This window comes from Salvelinus sp. IW2-2015, linkage group LG14 (assembly GCF_002910315.2).
Source record: "Salvelinus sp. IW2-2015 linkage group LG14, ASM291031v2, whole genome shotgun sequence".
Lineage (NCBI taxonomy): Eukaryota > Metazoa > Chordata > Actinopteri > Salmoniformes > Salmonidae > Salvelinus > Salvelinus sp. IW2-2015.
In genome coordinates this window covers 45215083-45236889 of record NC_036854.1, presented here as the reverse complement: position 1 = coordinate 45236889, position 21807 = coordinate 45215083, and the positions used below count along the sequence as shown (strand labels likewise).

The window sequence follows — 21807 nt, the reverse complement described above, 5'->3', positions numbered from 1 at the left end:
ACAGAACGACGTGGAAGCTATCAAAGACTAAGTGCAAACATGCAACATAGACACAGACAATTACCCACAAAACCCCAATGCCTATGACTGCCTTAAATATGGCTCTCAATCAGAGACAATGAACCACAGCTGCCTCTAATTGAGAACCAATCTAGGCAGCCATAGACATAAACTAGACAACTACACTAGACACTACAAAAACACATACATCCCCATGTCACACCCTGACCAACTAAAAAACATAAAGAAAACAAAGAATACTAAGGCCAGGGCGTGACAGTACCCCCCCCCAAAGGTGCGACTCGACCGCACAAACTGACATAGAAAGGGGGGTCCGGGGTGGCCCATCTATGGCGGCGGCTCGGGTGCGGGACGTGGCCCCCACTCCACCAATTCAATACCCGCTTTGGTAGCCTCCTCCAAATGCACCCTCCAAAATTACCCCACTGGATTAGGGGCAGCACCGGACTGAGGGGCAACACCGGAATGAGGGGCAGCTCCGGACTAGGGGCGGCAGCTCCGGACTGAGGGACGGCAGCTCCGGGACTGAGGGACGGCAGCTCCGGACTGAGGAGACGGCAGCTCCGGAGCTGGCTGACGGCAGCTCCGGACTGGCTGACGGCTCTGGCTGGTCATGGCTGGCTGACGGCTCTGACTGGTCATGGCTGGCTGACGGCTCTGGCTGGTTCATGGTCTGGCTGACGCTCGGCTGTCATGGCTGGCTGACGGCTCTGGCTGGTCATGGCTTGGCTGACGGTCTGGCTGTCATGGCTGGCTGCGGCTCTGGCTGGTCATGGCTGCTGACGGCTCTGCTGGTCATGCTGCTGACGGCTCTGGCTGTCATGGCTGACGGACGGTCTGGCTGATCCTGTCTGACGAGCTCTGGCTGATCCTGTTCTGACGGATGGCTCTGGCTGATCCTGTCTGGCCGGAAGGCTCGGCTGATCCTGTCTGGCGGAAGGCTCTAGCGCTGCCTGTCAGGCGGAAGGCTCTAGCGGCTCCTGTCTGGCGGACGGCTCTGAAGGCTCATGGCAGACGGTGCGGCTTTGCAGGCTCATGCAGACGGGCGCTTTGAAGGCTCAGTCCAGACGGACAGTTCAGACGCGTTGGGCAGACGGGCAGTTCAGGCGCCGCTGGGCAGACGGGCAGTTCAGGCACCGCTGGCAGACGGCAGACTCTGGCCGTTGAGACGCACTATAGGCCTGGTGCGTGGTGCCGGAACTGGAGGTACCGGGCTAAGGACACGCACCTTCAGGCTAGTGCGGGAGAAGAACAGGCATACTGGACCCTGGAGACGCACATTAGGCCTGATGCGTGGTGCCGGAACTGGTGGTACCGGGCTGGGGACACGCATCTCAGCGGCTAGTGCGAGGGAGCAGCAACAGGACGCACAGGACTCTGGAAACGCACAGAGGCTTGGTGCGTGGTGTAGGCCCTGGTGGTAATGGGCTTTCAACATGCAGAGAAAGGAATCCAAAAAGCTACCGCTAAACTTTGTTAAAACAAGTCAAAATACATTTCTATTTAATCCTCAGATACCCTAAAATTTAATTAAACTATAAAATTTCATACTGAAAGAAGTATGTTCATTAGGAAAATTATATTAGCAGGTGCATGTCCTCTTAGCGGTCGCATACACGAAATTCCAATTCGGTGTCCCTGTATCAAAACTCATTATTCTTCCTCGTTTTGGAAGAAACAAGCCTGAAACCTTGAACAAAGATTTTTTTTTTAAATATGAAAAAATAATAATAATTTAAAAAAAATAAAAAATAAAAAATACTTATTTTCCACCATAATTTGCAAATAAATTAATTAAAAACCCTACAATGTGATTTTCTGGAATTTTTTTCTCATTTTGTCTGTCATAGTTGAGGTGTACCTATGATGACAATTACAGGCCTCTCTCATCTTTTTAAGTGGGAGAACTTGCACAATTGGTGGCTGACTAAATACTTTTTTGCCCCACTGTACCTATTCAAGGGTTTTTCTTTATTTTTACGATGTAAAATTATAATGAAGACGTAAAAACTATAAAATAACACATATGGAATCATTTAGTAACCAAAAAAGTGTTAAACAAATCAGATTCTACAAAGTAGCCACCCTTTAACTTGATGGCAGCTTTGTACACTCTTGGCACACTCTTGGCATTCTCTCAACCAGCTTCACCTGGAATGCTTTTCCAACAGTCTTGACGGAGTTCCCACATATGCTGAACACTTGTTGGCTGCTTTTCCTTCACTCTGCGGTCCAACTCATCCCAAACCATCTCAATTYGGTTGAGCTTGGGTGATTGTGGCCAGGTCATCTGATGCAGGACTCCATCACTCTCCTTCTTGGTCAAATAACGCTTACACAGCCTGYAGGTGTCTTGGGTCATTGTTCAGTTGAAAAACAAATGATAGTCCAACGAAGCGCAAACCAGATGGGATGGTTTATCGCTGCAGAATSCTGTGGAAGCCATGCTGGTTAAGAGTGCCTTGAATTCTAAATAAATCACAGACAGTGACACCAGCAAAGCACCCCTAGAACATTTWGCAAAAAAAACTAAACAACAAAAAAACTGAAATACCTTATTTACATTAGTATTCGGACACTTTGCTATGAGACTCYAAATMTAGTTCCGGTACATCCTGTTTCCATTGATCATCCTTGTGACGTTTCTACAAGTTYATTGGAGTCCACCTGTGGTAAATTCAATAAATTGAACATGATTTGGAAAGGCACACACCTGTCTATATAAAGTTGACAGTGCATGTTAGTGCAAAAACAAAAGCCATGAGATRGAAGGAATTGTCCGTAGAGCTCCGCGACAGGATTGTGTCGAGGCACAGATCGGGGGATAGGTACCAAAACATTTCTGTAACATMGAAGGTCCCCAAGAACACAGTGGCCTCCATCATTCTTAAATGGAAGAAGTTTGGAAACACCAAGACTCTTCCAAGAGCTGGCCGCCTGGCCAAACGGAGCAATCGGGGCAGAAGGGCCTTGGTCAGGGAGGTGACCAAGAATCCAATGGTCACTCTGACAGAGCTCCAGTGTTCCTCTGTGGAGATGGGAGAACCTTCCAGAAGGACTACCATCTCTGCAGCACTCCACCAATCAGGCCTTTATGGTAGAGTGGCCAGACAGAAGCCAGTCCTCAGTAAAAGGCACATGACAGCCCGCTTGGAGTTTGCCAAAAGGTACCTTAAGGACTCTCAGACCATGAGAAACAAGATGATTCTCTGTTTTGATGAAACCAAGATTGAACTCTTTGGCCTGAATGCCAAGCCTCACGTCTGCAGGAAATCTGGCACCATCCCAACGGCGAAGAAGGGTGGTGGCAGCACGAAGCTATGGGGATGTTTTTCAGTGGCAGGGACTGGGAGACGAGTCAGGATTGAGGAAAATATGAACGGAGCAAAGTACAGCGAGATCCTTGATGAAAACTTGCCCCAGAGCGCTCAGGACCTCAGACTGGGATCAAGGTTCACCTTCAAACAGGACAARGGCCCTAAGCACACAGCCAAGACAATGCCGGAGTGGCTTTGGGACAAGTCTCTGAATGTCCTTCTGTGGCCAAGCCAGAGCCAAGACTAGAATTCGATCGAACATCTCTGGAGAGACCTGAAAATAGTTGTGCAGCAACTCTCCCCATCCAACCTGACAGAGCTTGAGAGTATCTGCAGAGAATAATGAGATAAACTTCCCAAATACAGGTGTGCGAAGTTTGTAGTGTCATACACAAMAAGACTCTTGGCTGTAATCGCGGCCAAAGATGCTCCAACAAAGTACTGAGTAAAGGCTGCAATAAATCCAAGTAACAGATTGGATTAYTTTATAAAAATGTATGTTATTTAAATTTTGGAAGCAAGATTAATTAATCAATCAATGTACAAACAGTTAAAACAATCAACCTCCAACATAGTATGCTGGGAAATATAATCATGATGGTCATGGTTTTGGTWTGACACTGGTTATTAARACCAACACTGGGCTGCTTTTAAACCAATAAGTGTTAATTTGAGACTTACAGAGTTAATCTAACACKTGAATCAACACTAGAAATGTTACACTGAAAAATATACACTTGTTTAACATTAGCCAATWTGGTGTAGCAGCGAGAAAGTCAGAGAGGGGATGTAAATATCACGTTGTGATATTGTGTGATGGTCGGCCATTAAAACTGGTTCATTTTTTACAGTGTACAGTAGGTCAAGTATGGCCGTGACCCATACAGAATAATCAAAATAATTTAATCTTTAGCCATAAAATTATAATTTTTCTCCCTCTACCCAGACTCCACTACACAGCATATGATCAGGAAAAACTAAAGGGATATGATCAATTTGCAAACCAATGATGAATTACCAAATTGGTTATGGTTAGACGCTAATATTAAGGGCAGGGTTAAGGTTAAGGTCAGGGTAATGGTTAGAGTTATGGYTTGGCATGCCAGTCACGTCCCTTTAGTCACACATATAATTAACTGAATGTGATTAAGTATAATTTCACCAAATGTTGGCGGCTCACATGTGAAAGTATCTGCAAATGCCTTGTGGATGGCTTCCTTCAAGGCCACCCCGTCTTACTGAACATCGGTGGTGTTGCAATCAGGGTTGCATTCAGGGAGGTTTTGTTCAGATGGACAGGACAGAGTCATTTAGCTCTTCTGCTTGTTGTTTGTAGACGTTGTATTTCTGTGTAGGGGTTATGGGTTGCTTTCTTTGCTTGGGGGCCAGACTGATGGCCATCACAGATTTGATTAGGCGGTGGTCAGTCCAGCAGACTTCAGTACCTCTGATGGCATGGGTGACGTTTACATCCCTGAGGTCTTGTGATCTTACAATGATGTAATCTATAAAATGCTATTGTTTTGAGCGAGGGTGCTGTCATGTTTCTTTGTGTTGGTTGCTTTCCTTATGCCATGCTTGCTTTGCTTTGCTATGCTCTGCCTTGCATTGCTCTGCCTTGTGTTGCTCTGCTCTGCATGCRACTTCAGGGAGTGACGCTCCTGGCCCAAGCTCAGCTAGCTGACGCTGACAGCACCCGGGTTACAGGATTAGGTGTATATTGAATTGCAATCAAATAGGCTGTAATTACAAATAGTACATTAATTATTTGATCTACAGACTAAGGTATAGGAGGAGACATAGGACCACCCGGGACCTGGATATCAAGACGACGATCCAAATGTCATATCATTGCATATCGTTGCTTACAATTATACTATGTGTAACCTGCTTTAACTCAGTTCCCTTGTGGTTAGAGTATCCACTCTGAGGTTGGAAGGTTGCTAGTTTGACCCCTGGCCAAATTATACCAAAGACTGTAAAAACTGGATCTGATGCTTCTCTGCTTGGCACTCAGCAATAAGGAGATATACTAGTTTCCTGTCCAGGTGGTGTACTTGTACATCAAGCTGCCTCACGCTACAGAAAACAATAGATAAGCTCCTCCTCCTATAAGCAGTTCCAGCTCACTCATGCAAGGCTACTTACTTTACTAAGGGCTCGATTCAATCAGATCCTCTTTAGCCAATTTCCGCATAGCAGTTGTTTTGACAGTGTCAGGGGTGGAACTGCGTTAGGGGTGGAACTGCGTTGCCAGCAGCATACCACCCTGCATACCACTGTTGGCTTGCTTCTGAAGCTAAGCAGGGTCGGTCCTGGTCAGTCCCTGGATGGGAGACCAGATGCTGCTGGAAGTGGTGTTGGAGGGCCAGTAGGAGGCACTCTTTCCTCTGGTCTAAAAAAAATATCCCAATGCCCCAGGGCAGTGATTGGGGACACTGCCCTGTGTAGGGTGCCGTCTTTCGGATGGGACGTTAAACGGGTGTCCTGACTCTCTGAGGTCATTAAAGATCCCATGGCACTTATCGTAAGAGTAGGGGTGTTAACCCCGGTGTCCTGGCTAAATTCCCAATCTGGCCCTCAAACCATCATGGTCACCTAATAATCCCCAGTTTATAATTGGCTCATTCATCCCCCTCCTCTCCCCTGTAACTATTCCCCAGGTCGTTGCTGCAAATGAGAACGTGTTTTCAGTCAACTTACCTGGTAAAATAAAAAATAAAAAGAGCTGTCAAATCCACAAGTTGCTCCCGGCATTATACCTTAAGCAGACATTGCCATTTGCTCCATGGAGCTACATTTACAGAAATACCATGCAGCCTTGTTTACAAGTTCTAACACTGGAATGAGAGATGTCATCTACACCTCCAWTAGGATGATAGAAATCCTCATTATTTTGTTTAATGATTTTCAATTTCAGCGTAATTATTTCCATATAGCCTACACTTTCTCGTTCGGGAACTTCTACAGGAGTGGGTCGGGTGTGGCTTCGTGTCAATGATTGCAAGAGCAGCTGCTCACCAATTTGAGGGCTCCATCTCCGACACAGCCAAAACATCCGCTGCACTGGGTCTGCTATCGCCAGTAAACGCTTGATATGATAGAAACTAGGTTTTAATCTACATAATTGCTTTTACATAACTTAAAAAGGTCTGAAGTACACAAGTCTTTTCCATCAACCTYTGCCTCAGATCACACAGGACACTCAGAGGCAATCCAACCTTGAACTGACTCAAACTGCTGAATATCACTGTTCCAGACAACATTATAAAGTATTAGATATATCACTGTTCTCATTGTTAAAGTGTACGTTTATGTATCAGCTTCATATCAAACAAGTGTGTTATGATGCATGCATACGTAATTCAAGATTGTTTTGATCACGCGGACTGGGAAATGTTCCGGGCAMCCTCAGAGAATGACAAGGATTTATACGTTGACTCGGTGAGTGAGTTTATAAGGAAGTGCATTGGAGATGTTGTACACCCTGTGACTATTAAAAACTACCCTAACCAGAAACCGTTGATAGATGGCGGCATTCYCGCAAAATTGAAAGCGCAAACCAKWGCATTTAACCATGGAAAGATGACTGGGAATATGGTCGAATATAAATATAAACAGTGTAGTTATTCCCTCCACAAGGCAACCAAACAAGTGAAATGTCTGTATAGGGACAAAGTAGAGTCTAAATTCAACGGCACAGACACGAGACGTATGTGGCAGGGTCTACAGGCAATTACGGACTACAAATTGAAAACCAGCCACGTCACAGACACCGACGTCTTTTTTCCAGACAAACTAAACGGCTTCTTTGACCGCTTTGAGGATAATACAGTGCCACCGACGCGGCCTGCTACCAAGGACTGCGGACACCCCTTTCCTTCTCCGTGGCTGACGTGAGTAAGACATTTAAACGTGTTAAACCTCGCAAGGCTGCTGGCCCAGACGGCATCCCTAGCCYTGTCCTCAGAGCATGTGCAGACCAGCTGGCTGGTGTGTTTACGGACATATTCAATCGTTCCCTATTCCAGTCTGCTGTCCCCACATGCTTCAAGATGGCTACCACTGTTCCTGTACTCAAGAAGGAAAGATAATTGAAATAAATGACTATCGGCCCCGTAGCATTCAATTATGTCATCATGAAGTGCTTTGAGAGACTATCTCCTTACTTGCCACCCTAGACTCACTTCAATTTGCATACCGCCCCAACATGTCCACAGACGACACAATCGCCATCACACTGCACACTGACCTATCCCACCTGGAGAAGAATACCTATGTAACAATGCTGTTCATTGACTACAGCTCAGCATTCAACACCATAGTACTCTCCAAGCTCATCATTAAGCTCGAGGCCCTGGGTGTCAACCCCGTCCTGTGCAATTGGGTCCTGGACTTTCTGATGGGCCGCCCTCGGGTGGTGAAGGTAGGCAACAACATCTCCACTTCACTGATCCTCAACACTGGGGCCCCTCAAGGGTGCATGCTCAGCCCCTTCCTGTACTCCCTGTTCACCCATGACTGCGCGGCCATGCACGCCTCCAACTCAATCCTCAAGTTTGCAGACGACACAACAGTAGTGGGCTTGATTACCAACAACAACGAGACAGCCTACAGGGAGGAGGTGAGGGCACTCGGAGTGTGGTGTCAGGAAAACAAGCTCTCACTCAACATCAACAAAACAAAGGAGATGATCGTGGACTTCAGGAAACAGRAGAGGGAGCATCCCCCCATCCACATCGACTGGACAGTAGTGGAGAAGGTGTAAAGTTTTAAGTTCCTCACCGTACACATCACTGACGAACTGAAATMGTCCACCCACACAGACAGTGTGGTGAAGAAGGTGCAACAGCGCCTCTTCAACCTCAGGAGGCTGAAGAAATTTGACTTGTCACCTAAAACKCGGACAAACTTTTACATATYCACAATTGAGAGCATCTTGTCAGGCTCTATCACTGCCTGGTACGGCAACTGCACCGCCCACAACCGCAAGGCTCTCCAGAGGGTGGTGCGGTGGGCACAACGCATCACCGGGGGCAACCACCTGCCCTCTGGGACACCTACAGCACCCGATGTCACAGGAAGGCCAAAAATATCATCAAGGACAATAACCACCCGAGCCACTGCCTGTTCACCCCGCTACCATCCAGAAGGCGAGGTCAGTACAGGTGCATCAAAGTTGGGACCGAGAGACTGTTAAGCAGCCATCACTAACACAGAGAGGCTGATGCCTCCATACAGACTCAAATCATTGGCCACTTTAATATATGGATCACTAGTCACTTTAAATAATGCCACTTTAATAATGATTACATATCTTACATTACTCATCTCATATGTGTATACTGTATCTTATACCATCTATTGCATATTGCATATGCCACTCGGGCCTCGTCCATCCATATATTTATATGTACATATTCTTATTCCATCCCTTTAGATTTGTGTGTATTAGGTAGTTGTTGTGGAATTGTTATATTACTTGTTAGATGTTACTGCACTATCGGAACTAGAAGCACAAGCATTTCGCTACACTCACATTGACATCTGCTAACCATGTGTATGTGACCAATAAAATTTGATTTGATTTGAATTATTAATGTCGATATAATCTTGAGATTCAGAAAGCATAATTTGCTATTAGCCGCTAGTGCTAGTAGCCACATCATTTAATACTATGCCCTTGCATRTAAGATGTGCATGTACCCAGGAGAATTCTGTATTAATGTGTTACTTGGACCACACCATGTCGTCAAGTCTCCACTATGTTAACTTTTTGGAAATGATGTGTCTACAAAGGTAATGGGGTTTAGAGATTGTTCAACGAGTGTTCTTTCATGAATTAGTCTAGCCAACTTCAAGGAGTCATTTTTCATGTTGAGAGTGAGTCTTTGTTAGTATGAACACGGCCCTCTTCACCCACTGTGCTCTCTGTGAATGTAGAGTTAGTGTTGAAAGGGTTGACCARGTGGTGAGAGAACTGTTATCAGAGCTCAGAGTCAACATGCCCTGAGGCTATGACTGGCATCCATGTTATTCCATCAAGTCACACTGTCCTAGACAAAGTGCCAGAGTGATTCACAACTTACAGGGATAACTATTTTTTTGAAAGCCAGTTAGRTTTTGTGGTGGATATGTCAAGCTGAAACAGTTGTTCCTTCCTGCATGTAAATAATGGGGAAATCAAGCTGTCTGTCAAACTGGCTGGCATGAGGGCCTGTCTGGCATTAGCGTTACCTCCCCAGACCATTACAATTAGACCACACCCAGCTACCACCCTCGAAAGAACTGTCCAAATAATAACGACCATGCATGTCAAACCTTGACCACTGGGGGGAGCTGACGCACTGTTTGACTAATATCGTAGAAGAGAAGGCGAAGGAGAAGGAAAAGAAGGGCAGTCAAGATACAGCTCTCATGCTTTCTATTGTTTTTGTCAATTTTCAACCAATTTATTTCTTCATTATAATTGAATACTTTCTCTACATGTGTTGAGCTGTGCATTCCTTTCCCTTGTGAATTGTCCAACTGAAGACCCATATGGGAAATGTACTGTATTTACCACAGCGAGGAGGAAAAAACAGTGGAATAATCTTTCATCCCCCTTACTTTACAAAATGAGTGTGAGAGATTTGTGTTCGATATGGGCAGCTCCAGTTACAGGGAAATTGGAAGGAACTGTGGAGGTACATTCTTAAGAATACCACCTCCATGCCGTGATCAGTGCTTGACTACAATGCAATGTCAGAAGACTATCTCATGTTAGTACTCAGTACATAACGTCTGTTGCTAAGGAACAATATGTGTGGGAGATTTGGTAACTTCTTCATTGGCAAGTCACATGAATGCATACCAAGGAAATGTTTACCATTTCAAGCCASCAACAAAAACATAAACAATGGATCATTCCATTTCCCCAATGCAAGTTGCACTTTATATTATCTCATACTTTCATCAACCACTAATGTGTCATCTATCATCTTTGATCTCTCTCCAATGCTGTATTAGCAACATCATATAGCACCATTTAGGCTACCAATACCATTAAGAGTGATTCATAGTTTTCATAAACCACTAATGCGTTATTCTCTCTGTGATCTCTCTCCAGTCATCGTGGTCATCTACGTAGGTCTGAGACGACAGAAGAAGAAGGAGACCCTGATGACATCCAAGGAGGACATCCGTGACAATGTAATCCACTACGACGATGAGGGAGGGGGCGAAGAGGACACCCACGCTTTCGACATGGGCACCCTCCGCAACCCCAAAGTCATTAAGGAGAACCTTCTGAAAGAGAACCGGGACCTTTTCCGACGGGATGTCAAACCCGACCCCAAAACCGGCAAAAAACAAACTCCTGTTTCCCAAGACAGTGAAGATATCCGTGACTTCATCAATCAGCGACTGAAGGAAAACGATGTGGACAACTCGGCCCCACCCTATGACTCTCTAGCTACCTATGCCTATGAGGGAGATGGCTCTGTAGCAGAGTCGCTCAGCTCCATCGAGTCTCTGGTAGTAGATGCCGATGAGGACTATGATTACCTCAACAAATGGGGTCCTCGATTTAAGACTCTGGCGGGAATATTCGGAGAGCAGTCGGATACTCAAGCAGACACAACGACAACAACAACAACAACAGAAAACAGACATTGATGATGTTATTCACTTAGTAGACTCCAAAAGTGGACATGAAATGGCATTATTTTTCTTTTCTTAACAAAACGCTTTTGTGTTTTTTTTTCTATTTCAGGGTTTTATTTTTTGCAAATCAATTTGTTGAAATTTTTTTCTTTCTATCGTCAATCGCAATATGTTTAAAAGCAGGATAGATAGCGAGATGAAAAAGACAGCCTTTTAATTACATTMATATTGAAGGTAGTTTTATGTCTTATTTATTTTTCTTTATGTCTTCACTTCTAGGGGGAATAAAGACAGAAAACACAGAAAATGCAAGCATTTTCTTCTTTGACATCCTTAAAAGTGCCTCAAAATAATTGTTTTCAGATTTTTTTTATTCACTGCACATACTGTATCCTTCTCTCTCTCTCTCGCTCTCTCTCTCTCTCAAAGACACTGGCATAAAGCTGGTCATGCAGGCATAGGTTGACTGGCAGACAGAGGCATGTCGTTTTGAGACTACTCTCAGTTGGACAAGTTATGACACAATTATGTGGCCCAAGTTTGGCCAAAGATATTCTGAATGTTATTTATTAGTAGTATTTATTTATTGTCTGGGTGTTTTTTGTTGGTTTCCTTTGTTAACGTATTTATCTATTTATCTCTTAATCATATACATATTTTTGAAGACACTTGAGGATTTTCTAATTATTCCATGACCCACACGGAAATTGACATTTCAGTCAGGTGAGTCAGGTGTATAGACTTGTACTTGTTGTAAAAATTKATTTAGGGCTAACCAAGATAATGCAGTTCAGCCAATGTAATAAATACTGTTTTCATAAATAAACACCACTGATAAAAACAACCATGTTTAATTTATGTTTTGTTCTATTTTATTGTAATGTTGGGAAAGAACACTCAATCTGGATTGGCTGTGTGTGAAAAATTTAATATTATTTTTATCCAGAAAACAGCATACCAGTTTTGATTAAATAAGGACCCTATAGGCTCAATCTACTGAAATGCTGTCCATGGCCAATGTGAGCTGATTTAATGTCTATGACTTCTGGTGACAATATTGTCAAAGAATGGATGGAAATGGGAACAGGCACCATATAAACAGCTTTATACCCRGAGGCCAGAGACTGAAGTGGTAACTGTGTGGTCTTTGTTTATTTAAGTGATAATGCCCGAGAAGCTGGTGTTTGGAGGATGGCATGGGTGATGTTAGGCACAAGACGAAGTCCTCCAAACATCGGCTTCYAGGGCATAATCACATTTATACAACGGGTTACCAACATATTAAAATAATGATTGACATATTGTCATTAAAAAAAATATTTAGATGAGTTTATTCATACTATTTAATCCTTCTACAAGCTATAGTCCCGACACAAATCTAGGATTGTTGCCCTAGCCGGCTGGTCGTTTGTTCTATCGGTCCGGTTGCCAGAGACGCGACCCAGTCTTTGTCTTTTTGTTCTTTATCTACGCGACCCAGTCCTTCCTTTTAAATATTCCATTGCCATACCGGCTGGCAAAGTTCTTATCCCTTGTTTGCTAGCTAGCCAACTACAGCTAACTTACAGTCATGTTAAACCGTGCAGCTAGAATAACAACAGTAGCTGCACTTGTAGTTGTTTAAGCAGTTTTCTAGTGACATTTATTTGGATACATCCATAACAATAAACTAATCAGGCGCAATTTTGCCTAGCACAGAAAATGTTCTCTCTCGTCAGGATACTGTTGTTCAGAGGAGCAAGTCAACAGCACAGCTAACACAATTACTTCAAACTGAAGCTGAAAAGACTGCAAACTAGCTGCACTTCATTTTGTTTTACCTTTTTTCAATTGACATRTCTTTGTCAACAGTATATCTATAGAAATTATGTCAGCTGATTCATGAATTTCGACTGGCTGAGAAASGCTGCCTGCCTGTCTTTCTCGTCCCGGCATGTTCATTACRATGAGACAGCTGGAGATCGAATTTGAAGATTGAAACAATGTTGCAAATTTTGGAGAGACAGACAGCAAGGTTTATCCAAATCTCCGCAGCTGAAAATGAAATGTTAGTCTAAGAGAAATGTGAGATAATGTCTAGATGTAGCTCAAGTTTATAAATTGCCTGGCTGGGCTGATGAGACAGTGGTTTGAAAAGTCAGATGGAACAGTGCATAGGCATTTTAACATCATAGATTCAGCCAGTGGTAATTTGTGGAATAGACATTGGCTGAAAATGAGGTTTAACCAATCAGAATTCAGGATTAGAACCACCGATTGTATAATGAACCATAGTCACCCCCTTCATTAGTCACCCCCATTTTGAATAGTGGGCTTTTGCAATTACGAATGTATTGTTTGATCTCTGTGGCTGTTGTTATGGACCAGCACACCCCCCTGCTGTAGCGTGGCCTTTCAGAAAATCACAACACTGCCATATCAGCAGAGTCACCCTGTTACCGACAGTGYGCAGACGCAGACAAACCAAATATAGACATCAGCACTAAGGGAGGTTCCCCCTACTGCATAAACATGAGAGAGAGAAAGTCAGCTGACAGATACTGAATAGCTCAGGGATTTTAAACACACAGCACTCAAATCCAAAGAGAAACTGAAGCAAATACTGGCGATGATATTTTTTGGAATATATCTACCATGCCTCTGTGGTCTACTACCTCCAAGGTCCATGTTCAGTGATAGGGGTTTACACATAATACCAGTATACACTCCCTGGTAGACGCAAGAGTAGTCTTCCTAATGAGGAATAAGTACATGCAGTGTTTTCAACCTACTATCGTTTCTAAGACAGTTAAATCGTAAATTCTGGAGTAATTCAATAAGAGAGAGCACAAATATGAGATGTCATTGACTATCAAAACTTCAATTGTATGAGGCACCATACACATTTCCATATGTGCATTCGGAAAGTATTCAGACCATTTGACTTTTTTCATATTTTGTTACGTTACAGCCTTATTCTAAAATAGTTTTTTTTGTTTTTTACATCATCAATCTACACAAAATACTCCACAAAGCAAAACTGTTTTTTAGAAATTTTTGCAAATGTATAAACAGTGGGGAGAACAAGTATTTGATACACTGCCGATTTTGCAGGTTTTCCTACTTACAAAGCATGTAGAGGTCTGTAATTTTTATCATAGGTACACTTCAACTGTGAGAGACGGAATCTAAAACAAAAATCCAGAAAATCAAATTGTATGATTTTTAAGTAATTCATTTGCATATTATTGCTATATTATTGCATTAGTATTATGGGGTACAGTGTGTAGATTGTTGAGGACATTTTTTTACTTAATCCATTTTAGAATAAGYCTGTAATGTAACAACAAAAATATATATAAACACAACATGCAACAATTTTAAATATTTTACTGAGTTACAGTTCATTTAAGGAAATCAGTCAATTGAAATAGATTCATTCAGCCAAAATATATGGATTTCAGATGACTGGGAATACAGATATGCATCTGTTGGTCACGGATACAGATACCACCCTAACAGATCCACAGATGATGCAATCTCTATTGCACTCCACACTGCCCTTTCCCACCTGGACAAAAGGGACACCTATGTGAGAATGCTATTCATTGACCACAGCTCAGTGTTCAACACCATAGTGCCCTCAAAGTTCATCAATAATRTAAGAACCCTGGGACTAAACACCTCCCTCTGCAACTGGATCCTGGACTTCCTGACGGGCTGCCCCCAGATGGAAAGGGTAGATAACAACACATCCATTTCACCGATCCTCAACACAGGGGCCCCTCAGAGGTGCGTGCTCAGCCCCGTCCTGCACTCCCTGTTCACTCATGACTGCARGGCCAGGCACGACTCCAACACCATCATTAAATTTGCCAATGACARAACAGCGGTAGGCCTGATCACCGACAACGACAAGAAAGCCTATAGGGAGGCGGTCAGAGACCTGGCCGTGTGGTGCCAGGACAACAACCTCTCCGTCAATGTGATCAAGACAAAATGATTGTGGACTACAGGACAAGGAGGACCGAGCACACCCCCATTCTCATCGACGGGGCTGGAGTGGAGCGGGTTGAGAGCTTCAAGTTCCTTGGTGTTCACATCACCATCAAACTAACATGGTCCAAGCACACCTAGACAGTGATTAAGAGGGCACGACAAAACCTATTCCCCCTCAGGAGACTGAAAAGATTTTGGCATGGGTCCTCAGATCCTCAAAAGGTTGTACAGCTGCACCCTCGAGAGCATCCAGACTGGTTGCATCACTGCCTAGTATGGCAACTGCTCGGCCTCTGACCGTAAGGCACTACAGAGGGTAGTGCGTACAGCCCAGTACATCACTGGGGCCAAGCTTCCTGCCATCCAGGACCTCTATAACAGGCGGTATCAAAGGAAGGCCCTAAAAATTGTCAAAGACTCCAGACACCCTAGTCATAGACTGTTCTCTCTGCTACCACACAGCAAGTGGTACCGCAGCGCCAAGTCTAGGTCCACGAGGCTTCTAAATAGCTTCTACCCCCAAGCCGGAAAGACTCCTGAACATCTAATCAAATGGCTACCCAGACTATTTGCATTGCCCCCCCACCCTCTCTTTTACGCTGCTGATACTCTCTGTTATTATCTTTGCATAGTCACTTTATTAACTCTACCTACATGTACATACTACCTCAATTACCTCGACTAATCGGTGGCCCTGCAAATCAAATCAAATCAAGTTTATTTTATATAGCCCTTCGTACATCAGCTAATATCTCGAAGTGCTGTACAGAAACCCAGCCTAAAACCCCAAACAGCAAGCAATGCAGGTGTAGAAGCACGGTGGCTAGGAAAAACTCCCTAGAAAGGCCAAAACCTAGGAAGAAARCTAGAGAGGAACCAGGCTATGAGGGGTGGCCAGTCCTCTTCTGGCTGTGCCGGGTGGAGATTATAACAGAACATGGCCAAGATGTGTCAAAATGTTCATAAGTGCACATTGCACATTGCACACTGCACATTGACTCTGTACTGGGGCCTCCTGTATAAAGTCTCGCTATTGTTATTTTACTGCTGCTCTACACATTGTTTTTCCTCAGCTCTTAAGGATAGGGTGCAGCATTTTCACTTTTGGATGAATTGGTGCCAAAATTGAAGGCCTCCTACTCTGTCCCAGATGATAATATATGCATATTATTATTACTGGATAGAAAACATTCTGAAGTTTCTAAAACTGTTTGAATTATGTCTGTGAGTATAACAGAACTCATATGGCAGGCAAACTTCCAAACAGGAAGTGAGAATTCTGAAAAGGGTCGATGTGAAAGCATCGCCTATTCAATTCCCTGTAATTTATGGATCTGTTTGCACTTCATACGCCTTCCACTAGATGTCAACAGAACGTGGAATGAAGCCTCTAGTGTGATATGGACCGGATGGGAGGGAATGAGTCAGTGGTCTGGCAGAATGCTAGTTTCTAGTCACGCGCGCTAGTCATGGGATGGCCATGTGTGCCATTACTTATACAGACATGAAGAAATGCTCCGGTTGGAACATTATTGGATATATATGATAACAACATCCTGAAGATTGATTCTCTACTAGGTTTGACCAGTTATTCGACTTGTTATATAACTTTTTGAAGTTTTCGTCCGAAGTTTGCCTTCACGTGCGCCAGTGTTGGACACGTGTACTACACATGCTAGCTAAAGTTGCTAATTTGACATAAGTAATGGACATTATCGAACAAAAAAAACGATTTATTGTGGAAATAGGATTCCTGGCATTGCATTCTGATGAAGATAATCAAAGGTAAGGGAATATTTATATAACCCCAACTCCATAACTCCAACATGCGGGAGAAATGTTTTTATATTTGAGCGCCGTCCAGATTATTGCATGGTGTGCTTTTTCAAAAGTTTTTTTAATCTGACACAGCGGTTGCATTAAGAACCAGTGTATCTTTAATTATAGTTAAACATGTATCTTTCATCAAAGTTTATGATGGAGTATTTCTGTTTTATATGACGTGGCTCTCCTTAATTACCCGGATATTTTGGAGCATTTCTGAACAGCGCCATTGTAAACCGAGATTTGTGGATATAAATATGCACATTATCGAACAAAACATAAATGTATTGTGTAACATGATGCATATGAGTGTCAACTGATGAAGATGTTCAAAGGTTAGTGATACATTTTATCTCTATTTCTGTTTTTGTGAAAGCTATCTTTTCTGGGAAAATGGCTGTGTTTTTCTGTGGCTATGTACTGAGCTAACATAATTGTTTTGTGTATTTCCCCATAAATCCTTTTTGAAATCAGACATGTTGGATGGATTCAAAACAAGTGTATCTTTAATTATATGTAAACATGTATCTATCATCAAAGTGTACGATGAGTATTTCTGTTATTTGACGTGGCTCTCTGTAATTACCCCGGCATTTCTGAACATGGCGCCAATGGAAACCGAGATTTATGGATATAAATATGCACATTATCGAACAAAACATAAATGTATTGTGTAACATGATGTCATATGAGTGTCATCGGATGAAGATGTTCAAAGGTTAGTGATTCATTTTATCTCTATTTCTGTTTTTGTGAAAGCTATCTTTGGCTGGGAAAAATGGCTGTGTGTTTTTTGGATTTGGTGGTGATCTAACATAAATATATGTTGTGTTTTCGCTGTAAAACATTAAAAAAATCGGATGATGGGTAGATTAACAAGATGTTTATCTTTKATTTGCTGTATTGGACTTGTTAATGTGTGAAAGTTAAATATTTATAAAAATATTTTTGAATTTCGCGCGCTGCCATTTCAGCAGAATGTTGGGGGGGGGGGGTTCCGCTAGCGGAACGTGTGTCCTAGAAAGGTTAAGAGCCTTTATTTTCTTCAGTGTACTATCACAAAGCCAGCTTCAAATGCACCTTTACAAAACMCACTTACTTTTTTGCCCCACATACTGAATAATCAGTACTGTAGTAATATCATGTTGGATGACCTTCTGGAATGTTCTCATAACTCTTTTTGTAATGTGAAATACTATTAATATGAAAAACACAATGATATTTCAAATAATTTTGCTGTTTGTATTATACCGTGTATTTAAAGTTTAAAACAGTATGTAACATTAGTGACCAGTGTTCAATGACTATGTACATAGGGCAGCAGTCTCTAAGGTGCATGGTAGTGTACTGGGTGGTAGCTGTACTGTCTCCGCCTTCTAGATGGTAGCGAGGTGAGTGGGTGGCTGAGGTCCTTGATCTTCTTGGCCTTACTGTGACACTGGCTGCTGTAGATGTCCTGGAGGGCAGCTAGTGTGTCCCCGCGGATGCGTTGGGCTGACCGCACCACCCTCTGGAGAGTCCTGCAGCTGCAGACGGTGCAATTGCCGTACCAGGAGATACAGACCGACAGAATGCTCTCAATGGTGCAWCTGTAGAAGTTAGTGSGGGTCTTAGGGGCCAATCCTGATTTTGAAGAGGCGGTGTTGTGCCTTCACCACACTGTGTGAATGGACCATTTCAGGMCATCAGTGATATGCAGAACAAGGAACTTGAAGCTTTTGAACCTATCCACTGCTGCCTCGTCGATGTGGATGGGGGCGTGCCGCCTCTGCTGTCTCCTGTAGTCCACAATCAGCTCCTTCGTTTTGTTGACATTTACTTATTTTACTTATCAGGTGAGAAATGTTGTACAAATATATGTATAATATTATTCTAAGATGCCCAACATAGCAAATTTACATGACAGCAAGGTTGTGATAGTTAGACCTAGCAGAGCTGTACCTTTCATCCACTATGTCATCTGCAGCATTATTATTCATGTATTTGTCCAACAGACCAACCCTGCAGAGGAGGGGTCAGGCCCTCGTCACTTCTCTCTTCTGTAACACCACTAACTGACTAGTAATGCATGCACTGCATCAGAATTTGTATAATTGACGGGAACAGTACGTACAGTACCTCAATGGTGTGCTTTTTGCAAAAGTTTTTTTTAAATCTGACACAGCGGTTGCATTAAGAACCAGTGTATCTTTAATATATGTAAAACATGTATCTTTCATCAAAGTTTATGATGAGTATTTCTGTTATATGACGTGGCTCTCCTTAATTACTCCGGATATTTTGGAGGCATTTCTGAACATGGCGCCATTGTAAACCGAGATTTGTGGATATAAATATGCACATTATCGAACAAACATAAATGTATTGTGTAACATGATGACATATGAGTGTCAACTGATGAAGATGTTCAAAGTGTTAGTGATACATTTTATCTCTATTTCTGTTTTTTTGTGAAAGCTATCTTTTGCTGGGAAAATGGCTGTGTTTTTTCTGTGGCTATGTACTGAGCTAACATAATTGTTTTGTGTATTTCCCCATAAATCCTTTTTGAAATCAGACATGTTGGATGGATTCAAACAAGTGTATCTTTAATTATATGTAAACATGTATCTATCATCAAAGTGTACGATGAGTATTTCTTGTATTTGACGTGGCTCTCTGTAATTACCCGGCATTTCTGAACATGGCGCCAATGGAAACCGAGATTTATGGATATAAATATGCACATTATCGAACAAAACATAAATGTATTGTGTAACATGATGTCATATGAGTGTCATCGGATGAAGATGTTCAAAGGTTAGTGATTCATTTTATCTCTATTTCTGTTTTTGTGAAAGCTATCTTTGGCTGGGAAAATGGCTGTGTGTTTTTTGGATTTGGTGGTGATCTAACATAAATATATGTTGTGTTTTCGCTGTAAAACATTTAAAAAATCGGACACGATGGGTAGATTAACAAGATGTTTATCTTTCATTTGCTGTATTGGACTTGTTCATGTGTGAAAGTTAAATATTTATTTTAAAAAATTGAATTTCGCGCGCTGCTTTTCAGCGGAATGTTGGGGGGGGATCCGCTAGCGGAACGTGTGTCCTAGAAAGGTTAAGAGCCTTTATTTTCTTCAGTGTACTATCACAAAGCCAGCTTCAAATGCACCTTTACAAAACGCACTTACTTTTTTGCCCCACATACTGAATAATCAGTACTGTAGTAATATCATGTTGGATGACCTTCTGGAATGTCTCATAACTCTTTTTGTAATGTGAAATACTATAATATGAAAAACACAATGATATTTCAAATAATTTTGCTGTTTGTATTATACCGTGTATTTAAAGTTTAAAACAGTATGTAACATTAGTGACCAGTGTTCAATGACTATGTACATAGGGCAGCAGTCTCTAAGGTTGCATGGTAGTGTACTGGGTGGTAGCTGTACTGTCTCCGCCTTCTAGATGGTAGCGAGGTGAGTGGGTGGCTGAGGTCCTTGATCTTCTTGGCCTTACTGTGACACTGGCTGCTGTAGATGTCCTGGAGGGCAGCTAGTGTGTCCCGCCGATGCGTTGGGCTGACCGCACCACCTCTTGGAGAGTCCTTGCAGCTGCAGACGGTGAATTGCCGTACCAGGAGATCAGACCGACAGAATGCTCTCAATGGTGTCTGTAGAAGTTAGTGCGGGTCTTAGGGGCCAATCCTGATTTTGAAGAGGCGGTGTTGTGCCTTCACCACACTGTGTGAATGGACCATTTCAGGTCATCAGTGATATGCAGAACAAGGAACTTGAAGCTTTTGAACCTATCCACTGCTGCCTCGTCGATGTGGATGGGGGCGTGCCGCCTCTGCTGTCTCCTGTAGTCCACAATCAGCTCCTTCGATTTGTTGACATTTACTTATATTACTTATCAGGTGAGAAATGTTGTACAAATATATATATAATATTATTCTAAGATGCCCAACATAGCAAATTTACATGACAGCAAGGTTGTGATAGTTAGACCTAGCAGAGCTGTACCTTTCATCCACTATGTCATCTGCAGCATTATTATTCATGTATTTGTCCAACAGACCAACCCTGCAGAGGAGGGGTCAGGCCCTCGTCACTTCTCTCTTCTGTAACACCACTAACTGACTAGTAATGCATGCACTGCATCAGAATTTGTATAATTGACGGGAACAGTACGTACAGTACCTCTTGGACACAGATCCCTTTAGCGGGATCATTTGACAACATCCGCTGGATTGCAGAGCGCCAAATTCAAATGAAATTACTAAAAATATTTAATTTCATGAAATCACAAGTGCAATATACCAAAACACAGCTTAGCTTGTTGTTAATCCACCTGTCGTGTCAGAGTTTGAAAAGATGCCTTACAGCGAAAGCAATCCAAGTGTTTGTGTGAAAACATCGATCAGTAGACAAAACATTACAAACAGCTACAGCAAAGTAGCTTGGTCACGAAAGTCAGAAAAGCAATAAAATGAATCGCTTACCGTTGATGATCTTCGGATGTTTGCACTCACGAGACTCCCAGTTACACAATAATTGTTCATTTTGTTCGATAAAGATTATTTTTATATCCAAAAACCTCCATTTGGTTGGCGCGTTTTGTTGAGTAATCCACATGTTCTTGCAGGTCATGACGGGCAGACAAATTCCAAATAGTATCCGTAAAGTTCGTAGAAACATGTCAAAAGTTTTTTATAATCAATCTCATGTTGTTTTTAACATAAATAATCGATAATATTTCAACCGGACGGTAAACTATTCAACACAGAGAGAAAGAAAAGGTCGAGCTACCACAGTCGCGTGCATGAACTAATCAAAGACATCTGGCAGTCCACTGACGCGATGTGATAAATCTCGCAAATTCTTCTGAATAAAAGCTTGAAACTATGTCTAAAGACTGTTCACACCCTGTGGAAGCCATGGAAAAGAATCTGGTTGATATCCCTTTAAATGGAGAAAAGGCAGGCAATGAACAGGGATTTTTCAAATAAGAGTCACTTCCTGGTTGGATTTCCA

The 21807-nt window shown here is 42.6% G+C and overlaps 1 protein-coding gene across 1 annotated transcript in view; it reads left to right on the top strand.

Moving 5' to 3' along the window:
• The window catches only part of LOC111973606 (cadherin-12-like), a 213753-nt gene extending 201927 nt beyond the window's left edge, over positions 1–11826 (top strand). Inside the window, exon 12 of the mRNA XM_024000989.2 lies at positions 10447–11826. Within this exon, the coding sequence (XP_023856757.1) occupies positions 10447–10994 (548 nt within the window). The 3' untranslated portion in view covers positions 10995–11826. The remainder of the gene's footprint in view (positions 1–10446) is intronic.
• Positions 11827–21807: the final 9981 nt, after the last annotated feature.